Source organism: Ciona robusta, chromosome 13 (assembly GCF_009617815.1).
Source record: "Ciona robusta chromosome 13, ASM961781v2".
Classification (NCBI taxonomy): Eukaryota; Metazoa; Chordata; class Ascidiacea; order Phlebobranchia; family Cionidae; genus Ciona; species Ciona robusta.
Genome location: NC_143247.1, coordinates 355,547 through 383,191, shown reverse-complemented (window position 1 = coordinate 383,191; position 27,645 = coordinate 355,547). Strand labels below are relative to the sequence as shown.

General features: G+C 36.4%; 2 protein-coding genes and 1 long non-coding RNA gene across 3 annotated transcripts; 2 read left to right on the top strand and 1 right to left on the bottom strand.

The window, feature by feature from the left end:
- The first annotated feature begins 453 nt into the window (after positions 1-453).
- Positions 454-3,940, top strand: LOC149725548 (uncharacterized). Its single transcript, XR_016386442.1, has 3 exons — positions 454-613; positions 669-825; positions 1,295-3,940. It is a non-coding gene; the product is annotated as an uncharacterized LOC149725548 (long non-coding RNA).
- A 4,659-nt stretch (positions 3,941-8,599) lies between these two features.
- On the top strand, positions 8,600-16,007 carry LOC149725547 (gap junction beta-2 protein-like). Its single transcript, XM_089891341.1, has 7 exons — positions 8,600-8,767; positions 9,265-9,362; positions 10,158-10,295; positions 11,403-11,481; positions 12,834-12,931; positions 13,137-13,273; positions 14,474-16,007. The coding sequence occupies exons 1-7, from the start codon at positions 8,647-8,649 to the stop codon at positions 14,829-14,831; spliced, it is 1,029 nt and encodes a 342-aa protein (XP_089747467.1). The 5' UTR covers positions 8,600-8,646; the 3' UTR covers positions 14,832-16,007.
- A 319-nt stretch (positions 16,008-16,326) lies between these two features.
- Positions 16,327-25,551, bottom strand: LOC149725546 (uncharacterized). Its single transcript, XM_089891330.1, has 13 exons — positions 25,380-25,551; positions 24,646-24,927; positions 23,910-24,097; positions 23,083-23,206; positions 22,146-22,389; positions 21,779-21,901; positions 21,087-21,277; positions 20,434-20,577; positions 19,132-19,215; positions 18,651-18,806; positions 18,077-18,194; positions 17,714-17,874; positions 16,327-17,198 (listed from the first exon to the last, which is right to left on the bottom strand). Exons 1-13 carry the CDS (start codon positions 25,413-25,415, stop codon positions 16,860-16,862), a joined length of 2,190 nt encoding a protein of 729 aa, XP_089747456.1. The 5' UTR covers positions 25,416-25,551; the 3' UTR covers positions 16,327-16,859.
- Between the last annotated feature and the right edge of the window lie 2,094 nt (positions 25,552-27,645).

The following is a 27,645-nucleotide window of genomic DNA, read 5'->3' as shown; positions in this document are numbered from 1 at the left end:
AAAGATTTTTCAAGCTTATTTGAATGTACTGTTCATGACAATGAGTATATTACATTTTGGATAATACAACGCAAGACTTCAGTGTGGTCAACATTTATTCTGCTGTATACCGTAAGACATTATCAAAATATTTCAACAAAACATGGAACATTATCTAAAGTAGCCGCGTTACTTGTGTTTGGTATTAAGCAAAGTTTAGTCAAATCCTGCAATAAAATTTCGATTGTTTTTTCAGGCGTATTAATCCATACAGTGCGAACTGAATGCATTACACAAGGAACTCATCGGTAGAAATCTACGAAATCGGGCGGCGCATTTAGTGAAAAGAAGGGATTTATCAAGAGAGAGATTAATTGAGAAGAGATTTAATTGAGAGAAAGAAATTTTATTGAGAAGAAAGGATTTTGTTGAAAACAGGATTTTAATAAGAAAAATGAATTTTATTGAGAAGAAAGGATTTTGTTAAAAAAGGGATTTTAATAAGAAAAAGGAATTTTACTGAGAAGAAGGGATTTTACTCTTGAAAGCAGATGCATCGGAAACAATCAAACAACGCTAGTTATAAAATGCGCTTGGTTTTGCAATATTTCATCCGTTCTTCAAAAGAAACAACGTGAGTAAACTGTATTGTTCTTTGTATGGCTAGTAGTAATTATATTTTACTGCAGATGAACAAGTCAGCACTTCTACTTTTGCTTCTCATCGGACTTCTCGTCCTCACTGAAACTACTACTGCTTGGTGGCTTGGTGGTCGTCGCCGTGTTGGTCGTCGTCGTCGTCGTATAATCGCTTATAACCAAGAAGAAATGCCAGAAATGAATGAAAGTAAGTTTACAGATACCAAACCAACAAATGTAATAATGTATTGTCGTTGTGTTAATTATAATAGCCTTTTAACGTCTGTAAAAGTTAACAGTATAATTAAGTTTAATAAAATGTTTAAAAAAATGATGCCGTGGCTCAACGAATAGCGCGCCTGCCTGTATGCTAGAGGTTACAGTTTCAAGGCTCAAAGCTGCTGCCATTTTTGTCTTTGGGCAAAACACTTAACAACAATTGTTTCAAACCTAGTGGTCACTAATGGTTTGTCCAAATTATCAAGTATACACAAAACATAAAGAGAGTCATTAAAGTAATCACCTACAAAGTTACTTACATAGTATCTCATAAGTGGGCACGAAGTGTATGAAACAAAACCCCTTTATTATAACGATGGTCTTTGTTACTACGCCATGCTAGAATAAATAAGTTTTTTTTTTATTTAACATGGTAATAAGAACATTTAATTTTTTAGATCCAGACCATGAGTCCGAAGATTTTGATTCTCAAATTAGATTATAATGAGGTTTCCTTTCAAGCTGCAAAGGTACAATTTTAATAAATTGAACATCGGCAAATATACCCTGTGTTGTGGTAACTTTATTGTCAGCCGGCACGAGTTGTTTAAAAAGAAAACTTGGGTTATATGGCTGTTGTTGCCTCCCTCCCCCCTCCCCCACAGTAATTACGATACATTCGTGTTTTTGGAAGTCCGCACAACGAATCATGGACATACAGTGTTAAGGCGGGTAACCCATTCCAAATAAGGGTTAGATTTACTGTTGCAAAATATTTTGCATTGCCGACTGTAATAGAAGTTTACACAGACGTTTATTAATTCAATACGGAACGATCGTTTCAAAGTGTTTTGCTCAAGAGAGGCCTGTATGATGATTTAACTCATTACTCGACTTTGGTTGTTGTACAAAGATAGTACACCAGACACACATGGCGTATTCATACACCTCATGCTTAATGTCGAGTTATAACATGGGTGTCTTCTTATTCACCAGACACACATGGCGTATTCATACACCTCATGCTCACTTTCAAGTTATAACATGGATGTCTTCTTATACACCGGACACACATGGTGTATTCATACACCTCATGCTCACTGTCGAGTTATAACATGGGTGTCTTCTTATACACCAGACACACATGGTGTTTTCGTACACCTCATGCTGACTGTCGAGTTATAACATAGGTGTCTTCTTATACACCAGACACACATGTCGTATTCATACACCTCATGCTCACTGTCGAGTTATAACATAGGTGTCTTCTTATACACCAGACACACAGGGTATATTTATACACCTTGTAGCGGTTGATTGTGCTCTAGCACAGATTTAATGATATAAAGATAGCTAAATTTAACACTAATGCATAAAGATTGAATATAAAGCAACGTTGTATAGCGATAACAAAAGCATGACAGGAATAGAATGCAGTTTCGCTGCTTTCGTAACATCTACTTTCCCGTCATTCTAATCGTGATAATAAAACAATTACCCAGTTGTGTGTATGCCAGGCGAGGCAATTGCCACATGCCAATGACGCGTTTTATTGTTTTGCTACACGTGTTTTTCGTTATATAAACCTTCACTTTCCTGTACTGTCAGGCAGTACGGGGCTTGCAATACCCTGCTGTTCTCACTTTGTCTCTAAGCTCGATGTCGCACTTTCACCGTACAATAAACTGAGATGTGCCGTACAAGTGTCATACATCGGCGTGCAATGCGTTGCGGAGTCGGATAGCGTGTGCGTCGGGGCAGGATGGAACAGCGTCGTCGCGAGGCTGCGGAGCGCGAACCCACAACTTCAACATTAGCCGCCCCCCACAATTGGTGAACCGCTGGACACAATCCTTCTGATGGCAACTGCAGTCAACGGTGAATCTTTTTCTGTTTATGTACTTTATGCATATTGTGAGCTGACCGCTCACAGGGTTTCACTAGTCTATGTGGCCCGAATACTATATACTTTATTACTGTTGAAGTAGGGTCCGACAAAGACCTCCAACTAGCATAACCGTTGAGTTGTTATGTGTGCTTTATACTTTATTACTGTTGAGGTGAGTCTGACTAAGACCCCAACAAGCATAACCGTTGAGATGGGTAAAATAATGTTTTCCCCCAACGATTGATGGCAAAATGCCCTCTTATACCTATTTTTTAGGCTTATTGTGAGTTAATACACTCGCAGGGTTTCATTAATGTTATGGCCCGAATGTCTATTCCTCTTTGGTCTTATATTTGTATGCATATTGTGAGTTAGCACACTCACAGGGATTCAGCTGCCTATACCTGATCCACTACCTTACAGTAAATTGTTCGCTTGTTACTGCAGAAGCCATTTGTCGTTTAAAACCCAGTTTTATCTCTACCTATATCTTACCCGCTCGTTATTGTATTTAAATATTCAATCTCTATGGCATTAGTACTTTCTCTCCAATTTGTTTTTCAGACAATCTGCTGCTCGAGTACTGATACTCTACTGATACCCTGCACGACACTACGAAAGCGTGAGCGAAATTTGATCAAATGTCCTCATCGATGCCTAGTCTAGTCTGCTCAACACAAGAAGTTGCGAATCTTGCAACAAGTCTACCGTCGTGAACATATCAAGTAGCGACAAAACAATTTCAAGATGAGGAACAAATGAACAATACTCGCGATTGCGGACGTATATGAAACCATTTTGTGTGGTGTGGGCGTATTTGTAGCGGTTGATTGTGCTCTAGCACAGATTTAATGATATAAAGATAGCTAAATTTAACACTAATGCATAAAGATTGAATATAAAGCAACGTTGTATAGCGATAACAAAAGCATGACAGGAATAGAATGCAGTTTCGCTGCTTTCGTAACATCTACTTTCCCGTCATTCTAATCGTGATAATAAAACAATTACCCAGTTGTGTGTATGCCAGGCGAGGCAATTGCCACATGCCAATGACGCGTTTTATTGTTTTGCTACACGTGTTTTTCGTTATATAAACCTTCACTTTCCTGTACTGTCAGGCAGTACGGGGCTTGCAATACCCTGCTGTTCTCACTTTGTCTCTAAGCTCGATGTCGCACTTTCACCGTACAATAAACTGAGATGTGCCGTACAAGTGTCATACATCGGCGTGCAATGCGTTGCGGAGTCGGATAGCGCGTGCGTCGGGGCAGGATGGAACAGCGTCGTCGCGAGGCTGCGGAGCGCGAGCAACAACTTCAACATTAGCCGCCCCCCACAACCTCATGCTCGCTGTCGAGTTATAACATGGGTGTCTTCTTATACACCAGACACACACGGTGTATTCATACACCTCATGCTCAATGTCGAGTTATAACATAGGTGTCTTCTTATACACCAGACACACATTGTGTATTTATACACCTCATGCTCGCTGTCGAGTTATAACATGGGTGTCTTCTTATACACCAGACACACATGGCGTATTCATACACCTCATGCTTAATGTCGAGTTATAACATAGATGTCTTCTTATACACCAGACACACATGGTGTATTCATACACCTCATGCTTACTGTCGAGTTATAACATGGGTGTCTTCTTATACACCAGACACACGTGGCGTATTCATACACCTCATGTTCACTGTCGAGTTATAACATAGATGTCTTCTTATACACCGGACACACATGGTGTTTTCGTACACCTCATGCTCACTGTCGAGTTATAACATGGGTGTCTTCTTATACACCAGACACACGTGGCGTATTCATACACCTCATGCTCAATGTCGAGTTATAACATAGATGTCTTCTTATACACCAGACACACATGACGTATTTATACACCTCATGCTTAATGTCGAGTTATAACATGGGTGTCTTCTTATACACCAGACACACGTGGCGTATTCATACACCTCATGCTCACTGTCGAGTTATAACATAGGTGTCTTCTTATACACCAGACACACATGGTGTATTTATACACCTCATGCTCGCTGTCGAGTTATAACATAGATGTCTTCTTATACACCAGACACACGTGGCGTATTCATACACCTCATGCTCACTGTCGAGTTATAACATAGGTGTCTTCTTATACACCAGACACACATGGTGTATTTATACACCTCATGCTCGCTGTCGAGTTATAACATGGATGTCTTCTTATACACCAGACACACGGTGTATTCATACACCTCATGCTCAATGTCGAGTTATAACATAGGTGTCTTCTTATACACCAGACACGCATGGTGTATTCATACACCTCATGCTCAATGTCTAGTTATAACATGGGTGTGTTCTTATACACCAGACACACATGGTGTATTCATACACCTCATGCTTAATGTCGAGTTATAACATGGGTGTCTTCTTATACACCAGACACACATGGTATATTGATACACCTCATGCTTAATGTCGAATTAAAACATGGGTGTCTTCTCATACACCTCATGCTCCCTATCTATGTATAACATGGGCACGTTTTAATTTTACTGTAAATATACACGTAGACTTCCAGTTTTGGTTGATGTTTACCACAAAATTTAAGGTGATTTTAGACTTAATTTCTACCGAAAAACGTAAATTTCTCACTTACTATTACAGTTTTCTTTTTACTTTGAAAATACACGTTATTTTTTAACGTGCCACGCGTAAAAAGTGCTGCCAGTGACTTTTACAGTAAAAGTTTCTAACAGTGTATTCATACACCCCATGCTCACTGTCGAGTTATAACATTGGTGTCCTCTTATGCACCAGACACACATGGCGTATTTATACACCTCATGCTCACTGTCAAGTTATAACATGGGTGTCTTCTTATGCACCAGACACACATGGTGTATTCATACACCTCATGCTCGCTGTGGAGGTATAACATTGGTGTCTTCTCATGCACCAGATATACGTGGTATATTTCGAGAAACTTTTAGTAACCAGAAATTTCTACACATTGCAAATGTTTACTGGTTCATAAATGTTACACACATCGTAACTTTAAACATTATTGTTTCAGTCTGACTATTACATAAGGGCCCTTGACTTGTACATGTATGATTACTCACGTACTTGCCGAACACTTGTAACTCAATAAAGCGAATGACGAGGCATTTATTATAAAGCGTAATGTTGTACTAAGAAAATCGCATTTCAGATTACATAATGTATGAGGATAGTCAACCTTCATGTTTACCATGGAGGAGGAAATTGTATGTTTACTTATACCGTACACTTGGGTACAGTGAAAATTAAAAGCAGGAGAATCTGGAAGTAATTTTTACCTGCCGCAGTTTAAATCGTTACAAAACGCCCGTTGGAACATTGTTTACGTTTGATTAAATTGCGTGGCTATCTACTTGCAATTAATGAAACGGGTGAACTTTCCATCTTATGTTCGCTTACTGTTGTCATGTATATAACTACGCGTTATTGTATGGCTGACAACTTGGACAACCCGTTAGTGACCACTTAGTTGGTTCAAGGACGATTTTAACTTACGGGCCAAGTCTAAATTAGCATCAAGCATCGAATCCGGTACACTTTGGTTACGGTCCAAACGCTGAAAAGGTAATAATAAAGTAAAAGGTAATAATATAGTAGTATGAAAATACCGGAACAGTTTTGATTTTTTTCATGTCCTATTTTGGTAGTAAACAACCAACATTCAAAGAATTATCAAACCGCATCTTCACAACCCCATAAAAAATTGTTAATTGTTTAATCAGAATATTTGGAAATTATATGTTTAAAGGTGTCCCGTTTTCCTCCACTCTACAATACTTTATATAATAAGATTTCCCCTTTAAAATAGATTTACTATTCGCCAGATCATTAGCTGAATAGAAACACTCCAAACACTACAACATGAAAATGGATATTTCCAACTATTTTACCAAAAAAGCAACAGTTTTACCATAAATACATAGAATATTAATTTTCTCTTTTTATCAAGCACTAAAATGTGTCAGTCACTTTGGCATAGCATACTTCTGGCTTGTAAAATAGATACGTTTTTATGTTAAGAAGGCGGTTTTCTATTTGCGTAGACCGTGAGACGTGGTGTGTAAATACGGCGTAGATTTACTCCGCAAATGTTAGCGGCCAAACCTTGTGTAAACTTTTAGTTTATATAAGATGGCATTTCCAGTACAGCGCTGCTTATCCTGGTATATAACATGGGCTGTAGGTGCATGGATTTTTATGTGGGTCATTATATAGTAGGGTAAAAATGGGACACATTTAGCACGTAATATCCAAATATCCTGAAGTTTTAAACAGTTAACAGTGGAAGTCGTGAGAATACGGTTTTATAATTCTTTGATTTTTTTTGTTTACTGCTAAATGAGACGAGAAAATAGAGGTAAAATGTGTCCTAACTTTTCCCACGTTACTGTATGTTAATTTAAGTACGGCGCATGTACTTTTAGGAGTGGATGTCAATTCAAGTAAATTAGATGAATAAGTTGTTTGGTTATATACAGAAGAGAAAAGAAAATTTAAAGCCCATCAGCTTTTCCAATTAGTATTCTGCAACCGAATAACCTATTCGTGAGATTAGAGGCAAAGTTATAGTTTATCTATAAGTTCTGTTTATTGCTGTATTACAAGTTGCTATTGCTGTATTACAAGTTGCAAAAATTATTATCATTAAAAACAGGGGCGTTATTAAGTTTTCTGTTAATACAAATAAGTAAAGTTATAAAGATAAGCCTGCTATTTCGGTTTATAAAGCCGAAAATAAAAATATGTAAGCAGAATTAAAACTAAAGCCAGTAAACAAGACAGCACAGCTCTAACAAACTATAATGGTTTGGTTGGAATCTAGAAAAAACACTTAAAAAGGTTTAAAAATTAAGATGCCTGTTGAATAATATATAAATATTTTTAGCAAATAAATAAATATATTTTAGCAGATAATATACAAATATCCCGGTCGTGTTTTAAACGATTAACAACGGTCTATGGAAGTCGTGACAATATGGTTTTATAATTCTTTGAATGTTCTTTGTTTACTAGCAAATGGGACGATAAAATAGAATAAAAAAGCATCCGATCTTCCCCAACCCTATTATAAGATAAATATTTATTAGCGTACAAATCTCCGCTAAATTGAACACATATTATACAGTATAGTAGGGTGGGAGAAGATGGGACACTTTTTCATTCTATTTTCTTGTGACATTTGGTTGTAAATAAAAAACGTTCAAAGAATTAAAAAACTATTTCCTGATAACTTAAATAGACCGTTGTTAATTGTTTAAAATGCGATCAGGCTATTTGTACATTGTGTGCTTAAGGTGTCCCATCTTCCCCAACCTACGAAATATATAAAACAATAATCTATTAACATGCATCACTATTAGATAAAACGTATCTTAGATCAACTAATTAAATATTCTGTTTAAAAACCGGCGAAGAGAACAGAGGCTAAAAGGTGTGCCATCCCCCGTCTACTACATATTTAATTTTACAAAATAAATTTTATTAAAATTCTTGGTTGGCGCGCCTGCCTGGAACCAGAAGGTAATGGGTTCAAGGCTTAACGCTGCTACCATTGTAGGCGTATGTCTCCTTGGGCAAAACACTTTACAGCAATTTGCTTCAACCCAGTGGTGACCAATGTTTTGTCCAAATTATCAGCCATACATAAAAAAATCTCGCCAAAAATAATCACCATTAAAGTAACATACATAGTGACTCGTAAGCTGGCACGAGGTGTATGAACATCCGTTTTATAACGACTGTCGTTTTCTGGCCACGCGAAGATAAAGTAAGTTACATTCATTCATTCATCTTCCCACAGGTTTCTAGATTTGCAATGCTTAAATAAATACAGATTTCTAAAAAAATATGGGTTGGCATATTGTGCAGAAGTTGGTGGAAGGAGTAGGATCTCATTCAACTCAGATTGGAAAATATTGGATTACTTCTTTCTTCGTGTTGAGGTTCTTGATCGCTATTGCTATTGCAAGTAAGTATAGCGACTCTTGTTTAGTAATTAGTTGGTTGCTGGTGTTAGCCAAAGGTTTTGCTGGGTTCAGTCATTTATATCCTCGTGGGTGGGAACTTGAATGACCTATCCATGGTTGCCACTCCCATGCCCACAGTCCAGTTGCTGAGGCTATTGCAGTGTGTGGATAAGCAGGCATGACGTTTGGTTGGTTTGGTCATTTATATCCTCGTGGGTGGGAACTTGAGTGACTTATCCATGGTTGCCACTCCCATGCCCACAGTCGAGTTGCTGAAGATATTGCAGTATGTGGATAAGCTGACACGACTTTCGGTTGGTTTGTTTATAAAACATATAAACAATACACACCTTTTTATCTTGTAATCCATTTAAACTCTATGTAGGACCAGCATAAAATACTCATTTGCACTTCTTTATATCGATATCAATACACCGGTATGAAGATTACATGAACGTGTGCGGTTAGAGAAAATTTTTACATCTTGTTCTTCCTACAGAGGCGACATGGAGTGGGGATCAAGGCGGGATGGTTTGCAATACTTTGTCTCCTGGTTGTAAGAACGTTTGTTTTAACGAATTTAGTCCAATTTCTCCTGTAAGTTTGAAGTTTTCGTTGATATACAGGTATTTTATAAAAGCGTTGGTTTCCACCATCATGTCCACAGTCAAGTTGCTGAAGCTATTGCAGTTTAGAGACTTGTACATGATTGTATTAACGTACTAAAATTATCGAAAGTTGCAGTGCGTTAATAAGCAGACATGGCCTCAATACGTTTAACCGTGAAAGTTACCAGCATGGTAGCTTAAGTAATACATAGATTAGTTTGTTTGCCAACACTTGTTATTACTAAACATCGACAAGTACGTGCGAAGTGGGCCATATTGTTACATTGTTTGTTTGGAAACACCAATGCCCAATCAGCAATTAAACTGATCAAACGTTTAAACATATAATTTCTATCAAAGTTGCATAAAACACGGATTTCAGGTCAGTTTTAATATAAATTGACAACCCCCATCGGTTAGAAATAGTTTTTGTTTTAAACGCAGTTCTGTTTTTAAACGTAAACCGTCTACGGTGATACAAGAACTTAAAATGCCATTATATAAGTTGAAAACCACTTTCTATTGCGACACAGTTTTATAAATCGTTTGATTTATCGGCAACTGTTTGAACAGAAGCAATAAAACACTCATAAACACAGTATTTTAACTAAATGGCCCAAAGCTTTTAAACCGAAAAAGATTCCAACAGAAAATAAAAGAAAAACATCCTAACAATCCATTCAAAAACTAAAGCAAAGCAGGAACGTTTAAATCCGACCTTTTCGAAAAGAAAAGAAATTCTTATACTCGTTTTAAAATCCATTTAATATTTACGACTTTTCAGATCCGTTACTGGTTTTTTCAAATTCTTGCCGTGTCGTTGGCGTCGATAATATTCAGTATTTACACAACCCACAAGCTAGCGCTGGTCACAAGAGCTATTCGGCAAAAGAAAAGATGGATCGCCAAGGAAAAGCTAAAAGTAATTTATTCCTATTTTTTATTTCCTTTAAAAAAATGACCGATACAAATGGATGGGTGTCCGGTGTATACATACGTAACTGTACTGTGAACATGAGGTAAATGAATACACCATGTGTGTCTGGTGTATAAGAAGACACCCATGTTATAACTTGACAGTGAGCATGAGGTAAATGAATACACCATGTATGTCTGGTGTATAACAAGACACCCATGTTATAACTCGACAGTGAGCATGAGGTATATAAATACACCATGTGTGTAAAAAGACACCCATGTTATAACTCGACAGTGAGCATGAGGTGTATAAATACACCATGTGTGTCTGGTGTATAAGATGACACCCATGTTATAACTTAACAGTAAGCATGAGGTGTATGAATACATCATGTGTGTCTGGTGTATAAGAAGACACCCATGTTATAACTCGACAGTGAGCATGAGGTGTATGAATACACCATGTGTGTCTGGTGTATAAGAAGACACCCATGTTATAACTCGACAGTGAGAAAAAACTCCACCTACTTGATACCTATACTGGTCGTTCCACGTATGATAATATTTGAAACTTGCCGGTTAATTGCCGCTGTGTTGCTAAGGCGGGTTAACCATTCTCTAATATTTGTTTGGCCACATGTCAACGCTTGGATCAGTGCGGCATGATTAATTGCCATCAGCAAACACAATGTATCAATGGTTGCATCATTTTTACCAATGGTTTAAACCAAGCTTGTTGCACCTAAATATGAAATTCGTGCCAAAGAGTTGACCTACATTTGATTTGATAAAACAGCTGGTTCCGAATTGCTCAAACTGGCGCAGCCTTTGTTGAAAGATTTTACAAACAGACTTGTGGATGAAGACATCATGCATTGTGTGCAACACCTATCTAATAAAACCTTTGGTTTCCCCTTTTAAAGATAAACATAAAAGTATCTTAACTTGACAGTAAGCATAAGGTGTATGAAGCCACCATGTATGGTGTGCAACACCCGTATAGTAAACCCCTTGGTTTCCCACCCTAGGGATAAGCAGGAAAGTATTCAACACGACAGTAAACATAAGATGTGGTAAACCACCATTATGTAATTGTTTTATTACGTTACAGGCTATTGAACTAAAAGAACAACGTAGGAGTGCAAAAGAAGGGGACGAAACAAAAAAGGTTGTTGAAAAGAAAGCAGAAAGTAAGTTATTTATACACAACTACTGAATGTTTAGGTGTGAGTGAAATCAAATGGGTCCAAATTATCAGTTTCGCTTCATAACAAACTACACACTGAAATACAAACTGGAAATATATAAAAGAAAATAATAAAACCGTACCCAAATAAGGTGGCAACAACATTATTATGAGAAGATTTATAAAATTGACGAACAAAATTACGCATAAATTAACTGTAGGCAATAACATTGGTAAAATACTAAGTCTATAAAAAATACAAACAATAAACAAACGCCTATAGTCTTGTATAATTTTCTGTGATATTATTTCGTAGTACGAATCGTCTCCACAGCACTTTATTGTTCAATTTAAGCTGTTTATATAATTGTAATTGTTGAAATACCTGTATGTTAGGGAGGGGAAAGATGATACATTCGATTTTTTCCCAATTGGTGGTAAACAAAGAATGTTCAAAGAATTATAAAACCGTACCTTTACAACCACCATGGACTCATGTTAATTGTTTAAAACATGACTCATGTTAATTGTTTAAAACATCAAGATGGACAAACAGTTAAAATTTTTAATTTATGGTACAGTGGCCTACGCAGTTTTATTTTAGCCGTTATATTATATGATGTGATATTTAACTTTAACAAAGTTCATCTTATGGTACAAATATTCCGAAATCTTTGAACAATATTGCACGATCTCAAGTGCTTATTTAATTGTTAAATCTACTCACGCTTTTGTTTGATGAGCCAAGTTCTGGGGTGAACAAATATTGTTACAGGACGAGAGAACGTGACAGCCATGGTAACGGCAATGGCAGAGTACACACCTGGTTGAAGGGTGTGTCTAGACTCAACCTACGTGTAAACCTGGCTTGCTAATATGGATTTAAAACAACGCATCACATTATAATGTTTGCAACGGTGTTAATACACATTACATTGAACTTTAATAATTTACTGGATTACACTGTCGGTTTAAGGTAATCGTACACCCGATGCGCAATTAGATTGTCTCAGTGTGTGGTTTGTTATAGAGACTTACGGCTGATAATTTGGACAAACCACATGAGCCCACTGGGTTGGAGAAATTTTCGTAAAGTGTCTGCCCAGAGAAACTATCTGGTATTTTTGCACCGACACTTTGAATTAAAAAATCAAAACATATTCGGACCTTTAATTTTCTGTCTAAAACTTCACCAAAATAACTCAAGTGACATACACCAGAAATACACGTCGGTTGTCTATTAATGCCAGCGCTGAGACTTGGACGCTGTAATATGTTATTATTAAACCACCTGGATTTCTACCGCAACCCAGTTTACTAGCTTCTGGATTTTAATCATTGTGTTTGTTATAAAAGCCAAAGAGGAGAAAAAAGACGACAAAGACGAAGAAGTTGTCGCCACGAAACTACAAACAGATCATCCGCCTAAACTCTTCTTAGCATATTTCTTTATGGTAAATATAATATGACATATTTCTGTATGGTAATTACATTATACCATATTCCTTTATGGAAAATGCATTCGTTTGTGTATCTTCATATAGCAAGTAGATTTATGTATTACTTTTTACACTTGTTCGTTTTAGTTACAATTGTAGTGGCCATTTATTACACCTAGGCTCTCTTGTTTTACCTGATGCATTTTGAATGTATCACCAGGTTTTTATGAGATTGATGATCGAAGTTGGATTCATGGTTGGCCAATACTTTCTCTATACTTACAAGTTCGTTGTACCTGAGTTGTGGCAATGCAGTCACTGGCCTTGTCCCAATGTGGTCGATTGCTTCGTTTCAAGGTGTGTATATAGAATCTATAATACATATAATAGAATTGGGGGAGAATGGGACACGTATCCATTCTATTTCTCGTTCCTTTATCACCAAACAGAGAACATTCAAGGAGTTATATAGCCGTATCTTTACGACTCCCATGAAGTGTTGTTAACTGTTTAAAACACGATCTGGATGTTTGGATCATATGTGCTAAATGTGTCCCATCTTCTCCCACCCTACCATACACTTAAGTGATTACTAACGTATGTACATAACATTCCATATTTCATAATGTTTTTTTTTTAATTAAACACGCACTTTTAGAATCGTTAGGATGCAGATAAATAATTCTTATAAAAAAAAACTAACAAATGGTAAATAATAAAGAAGCATTTTCTGTTCACTGCCAAATAAAACGAAAAAAGAGAATAGTAATTAACAGTAATCATCTTACTCCGATCTACTATATTCAAAGTTCCTGACCAAAACTTTACGACTACAGCTACCAATTAGCTAAAATAGATACAGAAAGCGAAAATAGCGTGTGGCAAGTTCTGTACAAGTTTGCCAACTTTGTTCGCCAAGTTGCCATGTATCTATTGGTGTATCTTTAATATCTACAAACTTTTTTTTTTTAAATATAGTCTGGTGTATGTTTGTCCAGATGACAATATCGTAGACTTTGGTTATGAAGAGATTATTTGCTAATAAGGCGAAGTCAGAGGGACCGTTAAGGTCAACAAGCTAATGACGTGATTATGTAAACGAAACAAACGTATGATTAAAACTTGATTGGCGGGTGGCTTTTTGATATTTTTAAAACAGTTTAAACAAGCTTTGCTTAAAGGTTATTACTTGATGTATTCAAACATCTCAAGCTTTTTGTCGAGTTTTAACAGGGTGTCTTCTGATACACCAGACACACATGGTGTATTCATATACCCCATGCTCACTGTAAAGTTATAACATAAGTGTCTTCTTATACACCAGGCACACATGGTGTATTCATGCATCTCATGCTCACTGTCGAGTTATAACATGGGTGTCTTCTTATACACCAGACACACATGGTGTATTCATACACCTCATGCTCACTGTCGAGTTATAACATGGGTGTCTTCTTATACACCAGACACACAAGGTGGATTCATACACCTCATGCTCACTGTCGGGTTATAACATTGATATTTTTTGATATCATTATAGTTCTATTTTATTTCTAGGCCTAAGGAGAAGACAATTATGATCTGCACGTTCTACGTCACTGGTTGCATCATGGTTGTTCTTAATGTGATCGAGTTATATCACATCGGTGGCAACGTTGGTAAAGCTTGGAGCAATAGAAGTAATGATATTACGAAAGAAGTGTTTGGGGAAAGTGCCGGCCCTAACTTTGAGGCTCCTGGTGGCATGAGACATTGGGTGCCGGGGGCAGAGGGCATGTACCAACAATATCCGAGTGGTTACCCCGCTGCTGTAGGAATACCTACACTCTATACAAGCTACGGTAGATCTCGACGTAAAGGTAGAAAATCAGGCTTACCAAAGAACCGATATGGCGGAGACGAATACTATTACTGAACACTCGAGACAAAACAATTTTGCTTCAGTTAATTTCGGCATAATTTTTGCTTTGCTTTAGATTGAAGTGATATAACCATTTAGTATAGCCTACATTGTTATACCAATTCAAGTGTTCTGTTTTCTAACAAGGGTACTAATAATAAAAGTACGATATAGTAGGTTGGGGTAAAATGTTTTCATTTTCGTTTATTCACCCTTTTATTAGTAAAAAGAAATTATAGAAATATTCAGCTGTATTCTCACGACTCCAAAAGGACGTCATTAAATGTTAACAACGAGATTAAGAAATATAGGATGATATGTGCTAACGGTATCCTTTTACACCACAGTACTAACATATATTTTGTGTAAAGCCACGATTAGGAAATATGGGATATTATGTTTTAACGGTACGTACCCCACAGTACTGTATTAATTATTCCCTAGTATCATTACATTTTTTCTTATTTTTGGCTACGTTCTGCACATATTTGTATAGAGTAAGACGAGCATAAGAACAAAGATCGTAGAAACCTCAAAATAAGACTTACATCAGATTCCATGCTTTTGTAACATGTTTCTACTTACTATGTGAAAACTTGTATCAACTTATAATTGTATACTACATCTGAAATGTATATAAAGCTGCCTTTAAAACGTTTGGATAAGGTTTTGTAACCTTTCAATTTTTTTTAATGCCTTGCATACAAACATGCTTTAAAGCGCATAAACATGACATAAAGTGTCATATCGCTGTCTACAGGTTTCAATTTTTAAATCTACATTTTAACAAATATATTAATAAAATCAAAATTTAAGAACCTGCTTAGTAGATACAAAAATATATAGTGATGTGGGGGGAAATGGGACGCCTTTTGATCCATTTTTCACGTCCCATTTGGCTGTAAACAAAAAACGTTTAAAATATAATATAAAACCGTATCCTCACGACTCCCATAGACCGTTGTTACTTGTTTGAAACCATCAGTATATTTGAATATTATGTGCTAAAAGTGTTCCATCTACCCCCACATTACTATATGTTTAACGCTCCCTATCTTTGTATATCGCTTCACCCTAATTTAGGGTAAGTGTGTTGGCAGTATAACAACAATTGTATTTTTAGTAAAACAATAAATATGTTATGGTTTAAATGATTTTTCCACGCAAAATAAAAAATTAAACGCACACGTATTCTGTACATTGTGCTTGGTTGCTCTGGTGTATGATAACAAAAATTAATGACTCAACAATGAGCATGAGGTGTATGAATACACCATATGTGACTGGTGTACAAGAAGACACCCATGTTATAACAACTTGACAGTGAGCATGAGGTGTATGAATACACCATATGTGACTGGTGTATAAGAAGATACCCATGTTATAACTTGACAGTAAACATGAAGTGTATGAATACACCATGTGTGTCTGGTGTATAAGAAGACATAGTTTAACAGTTAGCACGAATGAACATTGTTGCCCAAACTATATTATTCTTTATAAAAACAAATTTTTACACCATCTCGTCCATTTATTGAAGAAAATTACAAAACACCACTATTGAACATGCACAGTATAATATATACTTCTGCTGAATAAACGGTAAAAATGAAACACCAATTCTTGTAGAAAAAATAAAAACTTTTGAAGAAAAATATAGGATAGTGTTAAAAATTGTAAAAAATGAAAATGATGAAGGAATATGTACCGAGCGTATATATACGCAATGGGGTTAATTACATAAAAATATTTACAAAATTCGAAAAATAAATTTTAAGTTAAATTGGTTTAAATTTCAAATATTTCTATTTACTTTAGAAAATTTAAAATGTTTTGTTTAAGCTATGTTAAAACAAGTTAATACTCTTGGAGAATCTGAGATAATATATTTTTAGGGAATGTAGTATCGCACTAGTATATCCGTTATTCTATTTATTTTATTTAAAAAATGTTTTATATTAGCCTTAATTAAAATAATTTTTTTAAATATTTTGAATTACCTATTCCAGTATTTGATTGTTGCATTATTACGTCGTAAACTATTTAGCAAGCGCCTGAGTTATCAACTACATTTCTTAGATCAATAGAACGAATAAAAGTAGCGGGGGTATCAGCAGCCAAACGGTAATCGTCGTTTTCCATGTTAACGAATTTGGGATCGGCAAAAATCGACCCACGGTCGTTACCAGTAGAGCTTCTCCAATCGTTAAAGGTTCTATAAGTTTTGCTGAAGAAACCGTTATATTCTTGTGTGGTGAAGCCTTTGAGGTAGTAGTCGTTTCGGTTTACTAATGGAACATCATTGTACCATTTGTCGCCTCTGCCGTATAAATGTGCATGCGTGTTGTTCACGTAGAGAACGTTTCTTGTAAAGTCCATTATCTAACGAAATTTGTGGTTAGACTATACTAATATATGGAATACTTGCGTTATATAATACTCTTTGGTACGACACACTGTTGGAACTTAATGTCCCTAATTTCTCAAACGTCTTTTTAACAATCAACAACTTATACTATCGTTGACATACAGGTATATCATTCTGTAAATATTCATTGTTTACTACCAAATGGGAAAAAAGAAACTTGAATTATCTTACCCAATCATAACATATACTGTTGTTTTTATTTCTAATAGACAGATAATAATAACTAATATATAAGGTTAACTATCGATAATAACAGTAGATCGCTGTCAAATATAACATGAGGCGTAATAACCTTCAATCTTCGTTCCAGTATACCATGATTTAGATTTCCAAACGTAAATATGATACGTCTTTATAAATCATTAAAGGCTTTAAAATTGAAACATAACCTCTCGCCTGTTCCGGTAAGGTATATATAGTGTAACTACAACATATAACTTATATAAGGCAAACGTCTTAAGTATTTTACCTGTCTAGGCATTCTTCCATCGTCTCCCACACTCGGGTTACAAACACCGAAGACACGTTTGGGACTGATGTGATAAATCATATTGTTCACAGCGATGTTGTTTTGTCCACAGTGGAAGTTAACAGCGCAGTCTGCCAGCTTGTAAATCCAATTACGAGTAACTGTGAGGAAAAGAAACAAGTAAAAATCTAGAATGAGGCTTCTTATACACCAAACACACATGGTGTATTCATACACCTCATGTTCAATGTCGAGTTATAACTTGGGTGTCTTCTTTTACACCAGACACACATGGTGTATTCATACACCTCATGCTCACTGTCGAGTTAATGCTAACGAGGTATAATAAGTGTGATGAAGTACCTGTTACGGAAGACGCAGCCGTGTCGGAATACACTCCGATCGCACCATAGTTGTAAGCCTTTGAATGGTGAATTGCGTTGTCAGCAACCACAGCGTGAAGATGACAAATGGACATGTTCTGAAAAGAATGTAACACTCGTGTCAGCACTACTATAAGTTATATAGTTACAAGGCTCACACTATTCTAGCCACTAAAGTGAGCCTTGAACCTCGGAACCTCCAGTTACGAGACACGCTGTAAATTGTAGCCACCACAGTGAGCCTTGAACCTGGGAGCCTCCAGTTACGAGGCACACACTGAATCGTAGCCACCACAGTGAGCCATGAACCTGGAGACCTCCAGTTACGAGGCACACACTGAATCGTAGCCACCACAGTAAGCCTTGAACCTGGAAGCTTCCAGTTACGAGGCACACACTGAATCGTAGCCACCACAGTGAGCCTTGAACCTGGGAGCCTCCAGTTACGAGACACGCAGTAAATCGTAGCCACCACAGTGAGCCTTGAACCTGGGAGCCTCCAGTTACGAGGCACACACTGAATCATAGCCAGCACAGTAAAACTTTCAATTCACCTGTCTTATCCCACAATCCAACATATTAGAAGACATATAGACTCCAGCAAAGTCATTCAATATTCCGTTTCCATAATGATGAACATGGTTGCGCACAATAGTGAAGACAGTTTGACCATTGTTATAGTCCGGTGTGAACGTCTTTTGCCAACCAGCCTATAATATGTATCACGGTGAATTTAATTGAATTGAATGTAACTTACTCTATCCTTGCGTTCCTGGAAAACGACAGTCGTTATCACACGGGTTTAACACCTCGTGCCAGCTTACGAGTTACGATGTATGTTGCTTTGTGGGTGATTGTTTTTTTTTGTTGATTTTTTTCATTTTTTTATGTATGGCTGATAATTTGGACAACCAATTAGTGACCACTGAGTTATAACATGGGTGTCTTCTTATACACCAGAAACACATGGTGCATCCAAAACATCTCGAGCTCACTTTTAATTAAAAATCACTTAAAACAGTTTGATTTACTTACTCTTATTCCGGCGTATGAAGACATGCTGATATCGTTTTCTCGAACAACTATTTGAGCGACTCCTTTCACATGAATGCAACTTGGCTGCAAACATAAAATGAGTTAGCTTAGGAACTTTCAATGTAGTACTAATTAAAGTTTTACGATTCAGTTTTACACAAAGTTTATGCTTGAAAAAAACTATTTGACGTGACGTATATTTTTGTAATATTGTTAATTTAGTTTGTATCCAGTCCGTATTTTAGGCAAGTTTTAAGACCGGAAATGTTTAACAAATTTACATTAAGTTAATGTTCCTATATAACTGTAATAAATCCCATGGCTTTAATGCTCATAGACAGTCTCTTACTCAGAATAAATTTGAAGAGACTGACGATGCCATCTAGACGAAATATATATCTTTTATTAAACACAATTAGGTGAATTTGATTTTTATCTGTTACGTTTTCGTAGAATGAGATTCTTACTCTATTTATATATTATCATTAATAATAGCCTACGATTGTAGTCATTGAAATGTCCTAAAATATCCTGCAGTTAAAGTATTTTGCAATGCTATTGTATATTACTCGCTACCTTGCTGCCTAGAGAATCGGCGCTTTTCGCTCAGGCGCAAAGTAATCAGCGTTTTGTGTGTCGCGTTGCACGACGAGTCAGAAGCTCGGTTTAGTTCACTTAGTAGCAGTTACATAGGTTGTTTCTTAGGTTTTGATGTATTGAGTAGTTGTTTTATTGTTTTAGTTTTAGAATGTTTTTAATTTCACATTCATTTAGTTGGTACAGCGGTAGTTTGTTACAGCGTTTTTAGGTTGTATTTTTAGGTGTATTAGTGTTTATCGATGTGTTCGTAGTATTAGTTGGTTGAACTTAGAACTAAGCAAATAAATTAACAGTTATTTAGTTGGTACAGTAGTAGTTACTTTGGTATAGAGATTTATGCTGTGATTTATGCTATTGTTGCTTACTGTGCTGCACGTGTTTAGAGTTTCAGTTTGCAAAGGGAGATGCCAACAAAACATGAGTTGTATACGGATAGGGATGCTCAAATATAAACTAAAGATTGAATTTGCGGTTTTGACACGAATTTTTTGGAAGCTGTTTCGTTGTTTGAAACTTTTGTGGTGGCTTTAGATCACATTCGAGCATTTCTATTATTACACAAATTTTGTTATTTTTTTGTTGGTTCCCCCTTTAAACTTGGCTAAAAATGTAGTCACTTTATTACAGTCGTTTAAAGTATGACTAGGGGCAAGAATTATGAAATTAAAAGACAGTAGATTTAAATCCAACAACTTATTTCACCTGGTACATGCTGTAGACACCGCATCCCACAAAAGTATTTCGTTTCACGTAGACGTTTCTTGGAGCGTAGAAGTTGTCAGGTTGATTGTTGTATTCCACGATAACAGGTATGTTTCCAACATCGTTAAATGTGCTGTACAGGATCTGTATGTAGAGTACATAGGTTATTCATAAACTTATACAGAATTTGTAGGAAATATATTGTGTGTATCAACATGTATACGTGCATATTTTGTATGTAGAACATCACGTAACGTACTTATTGTGTGTGTATAAACATACAGATGTAGAGAATATGTTTGGAAAACGCAATGAATTCATAATGTAATGTATAAAAGCAGGTAAAAAATAGGTCCTTACGTGTATTGTAAAGAATCTGTATGTAAAATATCTTATTAGGAATTTGTGTCAAAATATCAGCTACTACTACACGTGTGTGAGATCTATGCCTTGGGCCTAAGATTTAGGTCAGAGTTGGTCCATTACCCAGATACCAAGTGTTGCACAATCTATAAAGTGATCACTGGGTTAGACAATGTCCGTAAAGTGTCCTGCGCAAGGACATCTACGCCAGTAGCATCGAGACGGTTTCGATGCAAGCTCCTAACCACTGGGCCACGGCGTTTAGTTGCGTGTAACACCAAATCACTTACATTCATATTTTTAACCATCCTGGTATAAATAGCAGTGTAACCAATGTTGGCGAACTCGCATCTTTCAAAGTGAATTCCGTCGCAATTTTCGAAGTCAAATAAACCAGGTCTTCCGTTGTAACCCGAGAAATGGTTGTCGTGTGTATGCTTGAAGCTGAGGTCTTGAAATCTCAGGTTTTCAACGTTGCGACCTGAGATATACCGTTTATGAAAACTCTAGCGTGCCAAATAGTTTTAAAGTTTTTTAGGCGTCATTTCACAAAAGTAGACCAAGAAGATCATAATTAAATGGTATTTGACCCGAATGTTTAAGTTACCAACTTTTGGTTATTGCGAGTTTAGAGTAATACTGTTATAAATACTTTATGGCAATTTGCAAAATTCTCTAGTATTGCCACGTTTCCATTTTATTTGATATTTTATATTTGGTAAACAATAAATGAGCGTAGGTAATTTTTTAACGGCAAAATGAAGTCTCGCCAGATGACATTTGAATTGTCGAATATACATAACATTTTTCACACCAGATGAGCCGTTGAAAGGTTATTTACATTATGCCTGGTAGTAGTAGAGTATCGGAATAATTGTCGTGTATAAAATGGGTCCCTCTTTAACCATGTAGGCCAAATCAAAGAATAATTCCTGAATGACCATTATATTTCTGACGGTATAAACATTAAAACCATACGTACCTCTGAAAAATACGTCTCTGTATGAAACATAAACGTCTTCGGTGGGAAACGCTCCCTCTGGTGGTATAAGGAAGAACATTCCTCTTGTTTCGTCACAATAGAATTCACCAACCGTATCCAGTTCTATAACAACAAACATTAAAATTAAACTGAATGAGAAATGTTCGCACTTCTTTTTAATAGGATGCTAAAAACGGTTTGCTCAAAATGTAAAATTACATTCGATGATCGTTCGAGACGTCCAGTGGTTTTCTCTGGTAACTACTGTCTTACCCAAGGACACACATGCTCGCAATGATACCACATTCAGTCCCGGTATATCCTGTTTTAAATGATAACCCATTACGCAATCTTATTTAATATCAACCTTCAAAAACATTTTCCACAACGAATCGAAACCCTGATGGTCCAGGATGTTTTCCAACAGGGAAACGAAGCATTCTTTGAAACATAACGGAGTCGTCTTGTATGTTGACTTTGTCAATTCTCCTTCTTTCTGCCGTCCATGCATTGAACACGAGGATCTCAGCTTTGGTAAGTCGGTACCAGTTCGGGTTGATATCGCCTTGGTGAAATTTGAATCCCCATCTGTTTTGCACAGGACAATGACGCTGAAAATAACATCAGTGTTACTTAGGTGTAAATGTTTTGGTTTTTAGGTGTCCGCCAGAGAGCGCTGTTGAGTTATTACGAAACCACAAATTGCTAGAAAGCTTTAATAGCCGCCAAACCACTTCAGTTTCAGTTTTAGTTATCTGTCAGTTACATCTTCATACGTTTTAATTAAATAGAATTAAATACTTTGTTTATACGGTCGTGTTTTGCAGCCACACTTTTATCCTAAAATGTCTTTATATTTTACGTGATTTCACGACTGCCGTTTTGTTGCTAGTTACCTACTCTTTGATGGTTTAGTTATTTAGATTTTCGCTGCAGTATTTGGGAGATAAATGTAGTTATTCGTCTTATTTTTATGCACGCATTTAACCACGTTCTAAAAACACAGTTACAAACGGCTTAATTCCTTATATAGGTTAATACGATAAAAAAATCAGCGAAACATATAGACTGCTATTAAATTTTGTTCCCCTGTTTATCGCATTATATATAGTAAGGTGGGGTAAGATGGAACACTTTTAGCACATAATATCCAAACTGACGTTACTTTAAACAAATAACAACGGTCTCTGAAAGTCGTTGGAATACCTTTTAATTTTCTTAATTTAGTACCAAATAAGACGAGAAAATAGAATAAAAAATTCATCCACTCCCACCACACTACACCATTAATCACCATGGCATACCTGAGTATAACCGCCAGCTCCAGCCATATTACATTGTGGGGTCGGGTCCAATAAGTTCTTCATGCGTAGGTAAGGTCCAGATCCAGTTAGATCTGCTCCGGTCCATTTTGCAAGGTTCGGTTTTCTGTAAATTAAAAACAACGGAGTTTAACTTTTTGTTGAAGCTGTTTTTCACATTACAGCGTATAGCTCGCTTTGTGGTAAAAAGAACAACAAAGAAATGTTCACACCCAGCGTTGTTCTGCGCCGGTTAACGTAGATATTTCTTTGTTTGTTTTTTAAGAGGCGTTTACATGATTGTTTGGCGACCAATACACGCAATCCATGACGTCACTTACGAATCAAATTACGGCTGTGACGTGTGGTAGTTATTGTGCATTCAATAAACACAATGTATTCTTGCCTGTCAAGCTACCGTTGTATTGTGCTATATATGTCTTTTTATGTAGCATGTAATATAGTTGGACAATATTTATGCCAATGCAATGGTAACGGATTTGAATAGTTTTAATAACTGCATTTCTTAAAAGACGTTCTACCATATGTTTCCGCTGTTGTATATATACATACGTTCTTAGGGCTGTAAAGTGTTCGCTGATCCGAGTTGTTCGTATATTGCTTCACACATGTAAACTCATACACCTCATGCTTACTGTGCATACACCAAATATACATGCTGTATTCCTACATCTTATGCTCACTGTCGAGTTATAATATGGGTGTCTTCTTTATATGCACCAGACACACATGGTGTATTCATACACCTCATGCTCACTGTCGAGTTATAACACAAATTCTATATAGAAGACCGATTACCACATACATACCGTGCACGAATAAGTCGCTTGGTGCCGAGGAATGAATGAGAAGAACACCTCCCGGTAAAACGAGCCGCATATATGGTATGAGTCTCGGTTTGAGAGTATGGATAGAACGACGATCCACTTATTTTATTTGCTCCAGAAATCAGGGGGCGCTCACCAGCGTCGTACCCGATAACTGCGAGATTGGAATCCTGAAATAATTATACGGTTTGGTCATTTATACGCTCGTGGGTGGGAACTTGAGTGACTTATCCATGGTTGCCACTCCCATGCCCACAGTCGAGTTGCTGAAGCTATTGCAGTGTGTGGATAAGTAGACATGACTTTTGGTTGGTTTGGTCATTCATATCCTCGTAGGTGGAAAAATGAGTGATTTATCCATTGTTGCCACGCACACTTGAGTTGTAATACTTTTGTGTACGCTTGTTACAGTCATTATAACACGGAGGTTTTGTTTCATATATCTCGTGTCCGCTTTCGAGTTAATACGAATATAACTTTTTGGGGTAATTGTTTACATGTATAATTGACAATTGAACAACTTCTAACCACTTGTTTGGAGCAACTAACTATCGTTAATTACCCACGGGAAAATATTCCTACAATGGTAGCAGTGGCGGGATTCGAATCCCTAACCATTGTGCTAAAAAGACGCCGTAGCCTATAGTTTGGCTGAGCAGGAAAATATATTGCATAATAGGAAACACTCAGCTTCGTTTTTCTTTAATATTATACTTACTCGCTTATCCAGAAAAATCTTCTTTTTTACGAAGTACGAGCCACTTCTGACGTAGAGAGTCGCAGGTTTTACATCAGAGGTTCGCAAAACTCGTATTTTCTCGATCGCCACTTTAAGTGTCTTGAAAGGTCCTTCAGTTCCGCTTGGGTTAGGGGATCTCCCTGTCCAAGCGTCGTTGCCATGGTTAGCGTCGACGTAAAATACGTCACTGTGACGTCGACGACGTAGAATGCGTGCGGTGTCGGAACGTTGAGGACAAAGAGCGTCGCTGCAGTGAAGTGTCTGTAAAATAAAAGAACTAACTTAAAAAAGTTGAATTTTTGTTACACGCTTAACTGAGTCTGGAGGATACGGGATTCAAGGCTCGGTGACACCACTGTGGGCCTGAGCGTTTTTATTTAAATACATTTATCGGCAAATACTCTAACCCAGGCACCAATGGATTGTCTAAACTGTCGGCCAAATTCATAAGAATCGTAAGTGGGCACGAGATGTATAAAACAAATCGTTGGTAAAAATAGAGGGGAAAAATAAGTTACATATATAGTAACTCGTAAGCGGGCATGGGGTGTATGAAACAAAACACCCGTGTTATGACGACTGTCTTTTACCCAATCTTGTAAAAAAGTTATGTTATTCATATTGCAAGGTCGGGCTTGTACTTTTGCTCGGGTAATTTAAAAAAATATCAAAACTCAAACAAATTCTTAACGAAACAGCTCAAGCTCACTTACCAATAACACAGCGAAGAAACACAAAACGATTTTCATTTTGAAATTTTCTTTTCACACAAAATTTTCTTGTTGCTCAGTTTGACTAAAGATATTTTCTAAATTTTCAAATCTGACTCAAACAAATTTTGGAAAATGTCAAAATATTTATGCGGCCTCCTTTATAAAGCAGAGCAAAACGGACGTCATATATACACGCGTGCATTAGTAATTACTATGTATTTCCGTATATGCTGTTATACACGCATATACTGTTACCCAACAAGCGTAGATTTACACAAGAACGCGTTACACTGACTCACAGCGTGTTAGCGCTCACCTGAAAGCGTATTGTGACGTCACAGTACCTGGAAAACAACCAAAAGACGCAAACTCACAGACCGTGCAAACGCGGTTGCACAGCGGGCTCTGTTACAGAAGAATGCTTGTGTAATTAAACGCTCTTACACTGTCTCGTAAGCTATTGTAAAACTACAGTACTGCGACGCGCATAGCTAAATTAAAATGCTGCTCATTTTTTAAGCGGATACTGCTTTGTTCTTAGTAAATAATGTTTACACTATAACAGACATAGCAGATCTCATTTCAGATAAAAATACAAGCAAAATGTGTCTACACTCAGCGTTGTTAAGCGTAGATTAATTCTTTTTTTGGCGTTATGAACGCAAAAGTACTAAATTAACTAAAAGAAATATTAAAGAAATTTCTACGCTGATCTACGCTGAAAAACGATGGGTGTAGATATTTCTTTGTTTGTTCTTTTATACCGAGGCGAGCTACGCTGTAGTTTAAACGCTAAGCCAATTTTGATTTTCAAAAAAGGCAAAACTTTTTTTATTAAAAAGTTCTTAAATATGAGTCATATGTTTTATAACTCAATTTGCAAGACACATTCCGACCCGTTTTAAAACATAGCGCACCAATACGTAAAGTTATAAGTATATACACTATATTGTAACGACAGCTCCGAATAAGACGTCCTATTGTTAAAAAGGAAACCGCTATATCCGTACTATGGTGATATCACAACGCCCGCTGTTCTACAACTATTGTACATTGAAACAAAATACTCGTGTTTTATACAGACTTTGGGGAAGGAAGATCGAAACTTTCGGGATTTTTAAATTGATTGTGACGTCATCTTGACACCTGTAAAAGAACTCGAGTACTCGATTGACTTTCGAACCTCCTCGAAATAAAACGCTTTTCCGCCTTTTGTACTATTGTTACCACCCGCAAAATACCGTTCAGGCATTGTTACGTAATAATCTTACACTTAGATGCCCTATGTTACGTCATAATGTGTAATATTAGCTAATTATGGCTAAGCTATGTCCTTTACACCCTGAAAGATATGACACAGCGATTGTTCTCTGATTACTTAAGCTAATTAAGGTGATTTCATGCCACGTAATATCACGTCTGTATTAAATTTGTATGATGATGCATATTTTTAATTACCGTTAACACATTTGTATTAACATAGGATATCCTATCTACGCATTAAGTACGATTTCAGATATTATTTTGACTTATTTGGATAAAATGCAGTTTTTGGCTTTGTGAGATTACTCATTTTTATTTTTTATTCAAATTTAATCGCGTTTTAACGCTTTCGGTCATATTACTAAGTTATTTTACTTTTTAATAATGATATCATTCTGAAAATGATTGCCTAACATAGGGTCAAATAATGCGTTAGTAATACAGCGCATGAACTAAGCATATTCTTAATCGTGTTATTACTAATTAACAACGCTATTTAGAGTCAAGAGTTTTCGATTTTATAATTCTGTAAATATTAATTGTTTATGACTGAATGCACGATAAATCTAAATATTTATGTTGTAACAAAACTTTGTCACCTACATCTTACTTTAGTGTAAGATGAGATACTGTCATCACCTAAATCCAATATTTCGTGACAGTTTTTAACAATTAACAACTTTTGAGTCATGAGGATACGGATATATAATTATATAAACATCCGTTGTTTGCTTCCAAATAAGACGATAAAAGAAAACGTGAGCCATCTTACCCCAACCCACTATAAATAAATTTCAGAGTTGAAATAGTCAAAAAAAAACTGTTATGAATATATTCTGGTTATGAATATATTATAAATAATAGTTACACCTAAACGGTTATAAGATAAAAACAATATGTTTGTTTCTTATGGTATGTTACTCCGTAGATGCAATATTGTCTCCAAGTTTCGTTTAAGTATTAAGGAAATGCCAACGTCATATTTACCGCGTACTTGATCAAT

Bases quoted from the DNA above. Each gene is read 5' to 3' on its own strand.
- LOC149725547 (XM_089891341.1), top strand. From the start codon at position 8,647: ATGGGTTGGCATATTGTGCAGAAGTTGGTGGAAGGAGTAGGATCTCAT. The intron at 9,363-10,157 runs GTAAGTTTGAAG...ACGACTTTTCAG, and splicing joins AATTTAGTCCAATTTCTCCT to ATCCGTTACTGGTTTTTTCA. The intron at 10,296-11,402 runs GTAATTTATTCC...ATTACGTTACAG, and splicing joins TCGCCAAGGAAAAGCTAAAA to GCTATTGAACTAAAAGAACA.
- LOC149725546 (XM_089891330.1), bottom strand. From the start codon at position 25,415: ATGAAAATCGTTTTGTGTTTCTTCGCTGTGTTATTG. The intron at 20,578-21,086 runs GTAAGTGATTTG...CTCTACATACAG, and splicing joins GGATGGTTAAAAATATGAAT to ATCCTGTACAGCACATTTAA. The intron at 17,875-18,076 runs GTACTTCATCAC...TTTTCCTCACAG, and splicing joins GGCTGCGTCTTCCGTAACAG to TTACTCGTAATTGGATTTAC.